This window comes from Tupaia chinensis, unplaced genomic scaffold (genome assembly GCF_000334495.1).
Source record: "Tupaia chinensis unplaced genomic scaffold, TupChi_1.0 Scaffold149964_2, whole genome shotgun sequence".
Taxonomy (NCBI): Eukaryota; Metazoa; Chordata; class Mammalia; order Scandentia; family Tupaiidae; genus Tupaia; species Tupaia belangeri.
This window is the reverse complement of record NW_006209806.1, coordinates 920289-928744: the sequence shown is the minus strand read 5'-3', so window position 1 is coordinate 928744 and position 8456 is coordinate 920289. Positions and strand designations below refer to the sequence as shown.

At 69.6% G+C, this 8456-nt stretch overlaps 1 protein-coding gene across 1 annotated transcript in view; it reads right to left on the bottom strand.

The window, feature by feature from the left end:
- Positions 1–8456, bottom strand: part of GNA11 (G protein subunit alpha 11) — a gene marked incomplete at its 5' end in the record, with an annotated part of 34519 nt that overhangs the window by 21361 nt on the left and 4702 nt on the right. Inside the window, 2 exons of the mRNA XM_006171782.2 lie at positions 16–170; positions 1642–1826. Coding sequence (XP_006171844.2) covers positions 16–170; positions 1642–1826 — 340 coding nt within the window. The remainder of the gene's footprint in view (positions 1–15; positions 171–1641; positions 1827–8456) is intronic.

The following is an 8456-nucleotide window of genomic DNA, read 5'->3' as shown; positions in this document are numbered from 1 at the left end:
GAGAGGCGCACTCACTACTTGGCGGAGTCCGACAGCTGGTACTCGCGCCTGCGGTCGTAGCACTCCTGGATGCCCGGGTCCTCCCACAGGGTCTTGATGGCGCTGACATACTGGTGCTCGAACGTCGTCACCTTCTCCACGTCCACCTCCCGGATCAGCAGCGCGTTGGCCTGCGGCGGAGCCGAGCTCTCAGCGGGAAAGCCCTGGGACTCGGTGGCAGTGCCCAGCCAGGAGGCCCCTCCCCGGCGCGCACCTTGGCCGCGGGCCTCGCAGTCACAGCGGCACATGAGCACACGCGAGCACGCGGCCCTGCTCAGCGGGATCCAGGCCCACAGGTGCACCCAGCGCCCCTCCGTCCATCAGGCCGCCCGAACCACAGTGGCACGAGGCCCCCCACGGGGTCGGGACCCCTCCTGCCCTACCAGCAGGGGGCCTGAGGCCGACTCGGTCTGCTTTTCCTAAATGTTCTTTGGTTTCCTCACCACAGGGATAGGCAGAGAGGACCCTGACACATGGTCAGTGCAACCCCTTCCCTCCCACCCGCCTGATGGGATCCTGGCCACACGCACCCAGTGTTTCTCAAGCCACCAGGGCCGGGACTCGAACCACGTCAGCCATGGGATCTGGCTCCCTCTACCACTAAGCTACAGGCCGGGCCACCATTTGCTTTCAAAGGTGGGTTGGAGACGAGAGGGTCGGAAACGACCTCCCGAGTGAAGACTCTTCTTTAAAACCAAACAAGGGGCGGTCCCGGGCGGGTGACGGCAATGCTGGCACGCACGCACCGCTGTCCTCCCCGTGGGCCTGGAGGCCGGCACTCCCAGCCCCACGCTGCAGGTGGAGACCGAGTCGCCAAGCGCCTGGACACACGGCAGCCTGCGGGGAGTGTTCGGCTCAGTCCAGCGGCCCCTTCTGGGCTACTCGCCCTCGGGAGCGGGCACTGCGCCATGAGGCTGTCCGACCCTGCGGAACCCCGGGCGGACGGCGGCCTCACCACCCCCGGCCGGCTCGTACTGGCCCCATGGCCAGGAAGACACAGCCACGCTGGCATGTGCGCAGGCGTCTCCGGAGTGGCCAGGGCCCGGCCAGCGCTGGGCTGAGGGGGGAAGTGAGCCCTGGGACCCTCTAGGCCTCCCTCCTGGCCTGGCTCGCCGGGAGCCCTCTTGTTCTCAGCCTGCGCGCTGGCTGGCACGGCACACCTGGGGACCAGAGAGGACGCCCCTCCTGGGGCACACTGGCAGCATGCTTCCCTGATGGCTGGAGCAGGGTCCCGGCTCTGTGCTCCACCGCCCACCCACCAGCCCGGGCCAGTACCCCCACAGACAGGCACGGGCCAGGCCGACCCGGCAGGGCCATGCGCTGTGCTCCCAATGCCCCCGGCTGTCGCCAGGGTGGGAGGGGGCACAGGGCAGGCTGGGCGGGTGGCAAACAAGGCCCAGGGGCCAGAGGCTCAGAGGCCCTGCGCCAGGTGCCCTAGCGGAGCCCAGCTTCGGGGGTCTGACGGTCTGCGATCAGCGGAGAGACGGCAGAACACGGAGCCCGGCCTCGAGGCTCGCGTCAAGGGCCCCGACGTCGTTTTTGGACAGACAGGAGGCTGGCACTGCACCGCCACGGCAGCCCGAGCCGGGCCAGGGCGCTCACCTTGTTCTGCTCGTACTTGTAGAGGATCTTGAGCGTCTCCATGGCCTTGACCATGGCCTGCATGGCCGTGAAGATGTTCTGGTACACCAGCTTGGTGAAGCCCCGCTTGTCCTCCTCCGAGTAGCCGGCGCCGTGGATGATCCGCATCTGCTTGATGAAGGTGCTCTTGCCACTCTCGCCCGTGCCTGTGGGACGGGGAGCGTGAGCCGGGCCTGCGCTCCCCAGCCCCCAAACAGGAAGGAAGCCGACTGGGTAGATCAGATGATGGGAGTTCACGAAAATTCTCTTCTGATTCTCCTTGTGCTGACGGAAGTACAGAGCAAGGTAACCAGTGAGACAAGGATGTGGGAGGACGTACTAGAGTCTGAAAGAAGAGGTGACATGTGAAATAATTGTCTCGAGGGAAGGGGACTGAATGAAATGGGGAAGGACTAGGGCCGAGCAGCACTCCAGACCATGGAGGTCTTCGTAGTCATGGATTTTTGGAGAGGCCCGTCAGCACTTTAGAACTTTCAGTTCCCTGCATTCTATCTAGGTTGTTTTGTTTTGCTTTGTTTCTGTTGGTCCGGCTGGATCCGTCTCCACGTTCCTGTTGATTTTACAGAAATGTCTTGTGGCCTAGGTCACCTGTGGCCTAGGGTGACCCGTTCATATTAGAAGTAAAGAGCTGGCTTAATTCACATAGGCGAATAAAGACACCATCGGCAGAGAGAATCGCCCTGCTGGTGCTGAGTAGGCTAAATGGAGAAAGACCTCCAACCAGACATTCGTGACCAAGTTTCAGAACACCAGGAGAGAAGAAGCGATCTTACAAGCTTCGAACACACACTCAGCCCCCAGCTACGCCCAGCTCACACTCAGCCCCCAGCTCACGCTCAGCCCCCACTCAGTCCCCAGCTCACGCTCAGCCCCCAGCTCACGCCCAGCTCAGACCCCCTGCTCAGCGCCCTGCGGGCTACAGTGCACACGGGCCCGGAGGAGGACGAACCCTGAAAAGCACCTGCTGAGGGTGCAGAGACCGCCCTGCGACCCTCGGCCAGCACCGAGCGGCTCCCCACGGAGCCCCACCCAGCCCCACCCCAGCTGTCTTGCCAGTCACGGCCTCGTGAGGAATCTGGCCGGGGGTCCGGCGGTGCAGCCAAGGCTGAGGGGCCTCGGCAGAACAGAGCCCGCACCCCGGTGTGGCCATCACGACGGCCCGAAGTCACCTTTCCCGCCGGCCAGCCTGTAACTCCCCGGGCCAGACCACCGGCACGACCGCCTGAGGGAGCAGCAGCCCCGATGCCGGAAGGCGCCAGCTCACCCCACAGAGCCTGCGTGTCCCGGTGGCCCCCTCCCCCTGCACCCAACCCAGCTGGCCCGACACCCCCTTGGCTCTCCCCTCCGTCGTGCGCTGCGGCTGGGTCAGCCAGGACTGCCCAGGGTGCCGCAGTGGCCCTGGCATGTCCCCGTTCCTCCGAAGCATGGGGGGGACAGAGCAGGAAAGCCGGGGGGCCTCGCTGGTACCCCCTGGCCCCAGTCCCCCGCCACCTACAGCATCCAGCTCCACCCCGCTCGGCTGGGCCAGTGGAGGCCAGGAGGCCTGAAAGGGAGGCCGGGAAAGCCGCGGGGACAGGGCCCACACGGCCTGCGGTGTGAGCAGGCTGGCCCCGGCTGCTCCCGAGGCTAGGGCACCAAAGGCCCCCTCCCTCCGCTCCCCCTGGACCAGCCACCCTGGGGGTCAGCCCGTGGCTGGACAGTGAGGAGGCAGGCAGTGGAAGGCCACGGGTGTGCGTGTGATTTCAACGACCCAGCACTTAGTGTGGGGACAGAGGAGGTGACGCCCTCCCACAGCCGAGAGCGACAGTCCTAAGGGCTGCGGCTCTGTCCGGCTCCACGACCACCTCCCACCCCTTGCCCTCCTCCTCCTGGAGACCCGGGTCTCCTGCGGCTGCTCCTGCTTCGTGGGGGGAACTGAGGCCCAGAGAGGCTCCCAGAGCACTAACTGCCAGGTCTGAGCAGAGGAGTCTCCACCGCCACACCCGGGACACCTGTCTGTCCGAGTCCAGTCCTCCCCTGTGCAGGGACACGCTGAGGCAGGAAAGGCCGGGAGACACCGGCCAGCAGGGCACCAGGAAGCCCGGAACTCGCCGCCCCAAGTCGACGGGACAGCCACGGGCTTGGTGACAGGGTCTCACCTCCGTGTGGGTGGCAGTCTGTGAGGGGCCCCTGGTGCACACGCTGTCACCCACCTCGCGGTGCCTAGTTCCCTGCAGACAGACCTGCAGCCGCAACGCTGCCCCTGTCACCCCTCCTTGTCCCTGTCCCCACACCCGCCTCTCACGGCAGCCCTGAGGGTGCGGGCAGGGCACTGGTGTGAGCCCGGCCCTGGCCAGTCCCACCTCCAAGCAGCCGTGTGAGGCTCCAGTCCCAGGCCCGGGGCTTGAGAAACACGCGGAGCTGAGGGAGGGAGCGGAGAAGGGCCTGCGGCTGGCCCCCGTGTCGGCCCCCGGGGGGCCCCCCCCCCCCCCCTGCCGCTCCGTGGGTGCACGTGCCCTCTGTAAGACTAAACAGCCAGCCTGCCCGTCCTTCCGCGTCTGTTCCCTGCCGGGGACGCGGCCGGGAGACTGGGCCAGGCAGCCAGCAGGTCCCAGCGCAGGGGAGACCCGGGGGGAGCCGCAGGGCCCCAAGGACAGAACCGCGCCCTGCGTCCCTGAGCAGCTGAGACACCCCATCCAGCACCAAGGCCAGGACCCCTGCTCTGCAGTTGGCCCCAGCACCCCACCCGCGTCTGCTGTTCTCAGCACCCCGGTTGGGAGCCCCATGAGACGCGGATTAGCCTACGGGCTGGGAAATGGGTGTTGCTGGGGACCCCAAGTGTGGCCAGGTCCCCAGTACCGTCCCCTGCAGGCAGTGGACAAGGGACAGTGGCACGTGAGCCCCCGCCCCGACGCCTGTCTAGCTCTGCCCGCGCTGCCTGGCTCCACGTCCCGGTCCTCACAGACACTCCAGACAGGAAAGTGAGACTGCCGTGGCCACCGGGGCAGCGGGGTTCCCCGAGAGCAGACCCTCCCCAGCAGGACGGAGCATGAGGGGCCCGGCCCGCCCTGCCCGGGAGCGGAGGGGCGAGGCCATGCCAGGGCGCTTCCTGCTCCTGGCGGAGTCTGCAGCGGGCCGGCTCCGCACCTCCCAGCTCTGGGCGGCTCGCCCAGCCCTTCCCGTGGGGCCGCCACGCCCCAGGCCCCATCCCGGTCTCCGGAACTAACCGCCCGCTTTATTTAGAAAGCCAGGGTGCTCGGCAGGCCTCCGGGAACAGGCACCCCTGGGAAGGGAAGTCGGGGCTACTCGGTCATAAGCCTGCCCAGGACAAGGGGCCTCCTGGGGGGTACCTGGTGACAGACGTGGCAGCCCAGGGCGGGCTGGCGAGGCCCCTGGGGGGCGCCTAGCTGACCCACAGCCCCTGTGCTCGGGGCCCACAGCTGCAGCTCTCATGCCGCGGCGACTGCCTGGTGCGGAGGTTGGGCATCAAAGGCACCAGGCACTGCCCCCCAGGTCCCCAGGCCCCCCCTTCCATGGGAGACATGCCCGAGGACGGGCCTGGAACCGCACACCTAAACAGACACGTACGGAGTGTTAGATGCACACGCACACGCACACAGAACCCGCCCAGACCGCTCTGCTCTGCGGCCAGGTGGACTTGCGGTTAAGGGAGCCGCATCCCACAGGGCCGGCCACGGGCTGGACCCCAACTCCCGCGGCTTGGAAACACCAGCTGCACGTGCACGCGAGCCCAGATCCCAGCGGGACGCAGAGGGAGGGCAGCGGTGGTGTGCCTACACCCCACGGGGAGGGCAGCGGTGGTGTGCCTACGCCCCACGGGGAGGGCAGCGGTGGTGTGCCTACGCCCCACGGGGAGGGCAGCGGTGGTGTGCCTACGCCCCACGGGGAGGGCAGCGGTGGTGTGCCTACGCCCCACGGGGAGGGCAGCGGTGGTGTGCCTACGCCCCACGGGGAGGGCAGCGGTGGTGTGCCTACGCCCCACGGGGAGGGCAGCGGTGGTGTGCCTACGCCCCACGGGGAGGGCAGCGGTGGTGTGCCTACGCCCCACGGGGAGGGCAGCGGTGGTGTGCCTACGCCCCACGGGGAGGGCAGCGGTGGTGTGCCTACGCCCCACGGGGAGGGCAGCGGTGGTGTGCCTACGCCCCACGGGGAGGGCAGCGGTGGTGTGCCTACGCCCCACGGGGAGGGCAGCGGTGGTGTGCCTACGCCCCACGGGGAGGGCAGCGGTGGTGTGCCTACGCCCCACGGGGAGGGCAGCGGTGGTGTGCCTACGCCCCACGGGGAGGGCAGCGGTGGTGTGCCTACGCCCCACGGGGAGGGCAGCGGTGGTGTGCCTACGCCCCACGGGGAGGGCAGCGGTGGTGTGCCTACGCCCCACGGGGAGGGCAGCGGTGGTGTGCCTACGCCCCACGGGGAGGGCAGCGGTGGTGTGCCTACGCCCCACGGGGAGGGCAGCGGTGGTGTGCCTACGCCCCACGGGGAGGGCAGCGGTGGTGTGCCTACGCCCCACGGGGAGGGCAGCGGTGGTGTGCCTACGCCCCACGGGGAGGGCAGCGGTGGTGTGCCTACGCCCCACGGGGAGGGCAGCGGTGGTGTGCCTACGCCCCACGGGGAGGGCAGCGGTGGTGTGCCTACGCCCCACGGGGAGGGCAGCGGTGGTGTGCCTACGCCCCACGGGGAGGGCAGCGGTGGTGTGCCTACGCCCCACGGGGAGGGCAGCGGTGGTGTGCCTACGCCCCACGGGGAGGGCAGCGGTGGTGTGCCTACGCCCCACGGGGAGGGCAGCGGTGGTGTGCCTACGCCCCACGGGGAGGGCAGCGGTGGTGTGCCTACGCCCCACGGGGAGGGCAGCGGTGGTGTGCCTACGCCCCACGGGGAGGGCAGCGGTGGTGTGCCTACGCCCCACGGGGAGGGCAGCGGTGGTGTGCCTACGCCCCACGGGGAGGGCAGCGGTGGTGTGCCTACGCCCCACGGGGAGGGCAGCGGTGGTGTGCCTACGCCCCACGGGGAGGGCAGCGGTGGTGTGCCTACGCCCCACGGGGAGGGCAGCGGTGGTGTGCCTACGCCCCACGGGGAGGGCAGCGGTGGTGTGCCTACGCCCCACGGGGAGGGCAGCGGTGGTGTGCCTACGCCCCACGGGGAGGGCAGCGGTGGTGTGCCTACGCCCCACGGGGAGGGCAGCGGTGGTGTGCCTACGCCCCACGGGGAGGGCAGCGGTGGTGTGCCTACGCCCCACGGGGAGGGCAGCGGTGGTGTGCCTACGCCCCACGGGGAGGGCAGCGGTGGTGTGCCTACGCCCCACGGGGAGGGCAGCGGTGGTGTGCCTACGCCCCACGGGGAGGGCAGCGGTGGTGTGCCTACGCCCCACGGGGAGGGCAGCGGTGGTGTGCCTACGCCCCACGGGGAGGGCAGCGGTGGTGTGCCTACGCCCCACGGGGAGGGCAGCGGTGGTGTGCCTACGCCCCACGGGGAGGGCAGCGGTGGTGTGCCTACGCCCCACGGGGAGGGCAGCGGTGGTGTGCCTACGCCCCACGGGGAGGGCAGCGGTGGTGTGCCTACGCCCCACGGGGAGGGCAGCGGTGGTGTGCCTACGCCCCACGGGGAGGGCAGCGGTGGTGTGCCTACGCCCCACGGGGAGGGCACGGGGAGGGCGGCGGTGGTGTCCCCGCGCCCCACGGGGAGGGCAGCGGTGGTGTGCCTACGCCCCACGGGGAGGGCAGCGGTGGTGTGCCTACGCCCCATGGGGAGGGCAGCGGTGGTGTGCCTACGCCCCACGGGGAGGGCAGCGGTGGTGTGCCTACGCCCCATGGGGAGGGCAGCGGTGGTGTGCCTACGCCCCACGGGGAGGGCAGCGGTGGTGTGCCTACGCCCCACGGGCGGCTCTCCCTCCCCGCAGAGCAGGTGCCCTCGGGCGGATGACGGACAGTAAGAGCCCCTGTGCTCTGGGACACTGGGGAGGGCCTCTGAGCACCCAGTGCTGTCCGCCAGCTCTGGCGTCGCCCGCCGTGGCAGAACCTGCAGACATTCCCGACTGTCACAGGGGGTGGTCGCGGCCAGAGATGCCACTCAGCGCCTGCAGTGCCCAGGGCGCCATCCGGTGTCCAGGGCGAGGGGCCCTGCCCTTCCTAACAGACGCCTGCGCCAGGGCTGGGAGACACGTGTGCACAGGAGCAGCTGAGGCAGCGCCCAGCCCTGGGGCCTCCGTGGGACACCCCTACTAGGGGCATAAAGACCCCACCGGGCTGACGGGCCTCACAGGCCACAGGCAGCCCGGGAGACAGTGGGCCCAGTGAACAACACGACCGAGAGGGCAGAGCCTGTTCAAAAACGAGCCCTTCCTGGAACGCAGGCATCGAGCGGCACGGCAGGGCCCAGCGTCCCCGATCCGGCCGCGCCAGGATGCCACGGCAGCCAGGGGTCAGAGCGGGCCCGGCCTGGCACCTGGCTCTCTCCAGGGCAACGTCATGAGGAGGCTGGAGTCCCTGCTCCCAGGCAGGGAGGGGACGTGGAAGGCAGAGAGGATCAGCACGGGGGCCAGCACAGGTGACCCAGACACGCGTCCCGCTGCAGCGCCAAGCCAGAGCCCAGCACAGCCTCCAACTGCTCCCTGCAGGACGGGACAGCCGAGGCACAGGCCCGGGCTCAGACCAGGGCGGAGGAAGCAGTCCCAGCGGCACAGGATGGGGACAGACACAGGCCCGGGCTCGGACCAGGCCGGGGGGAGCAGTCCCAGCGGCACAGGACGGGGACAGACACAGGCCCAGGCTCTGACCAGG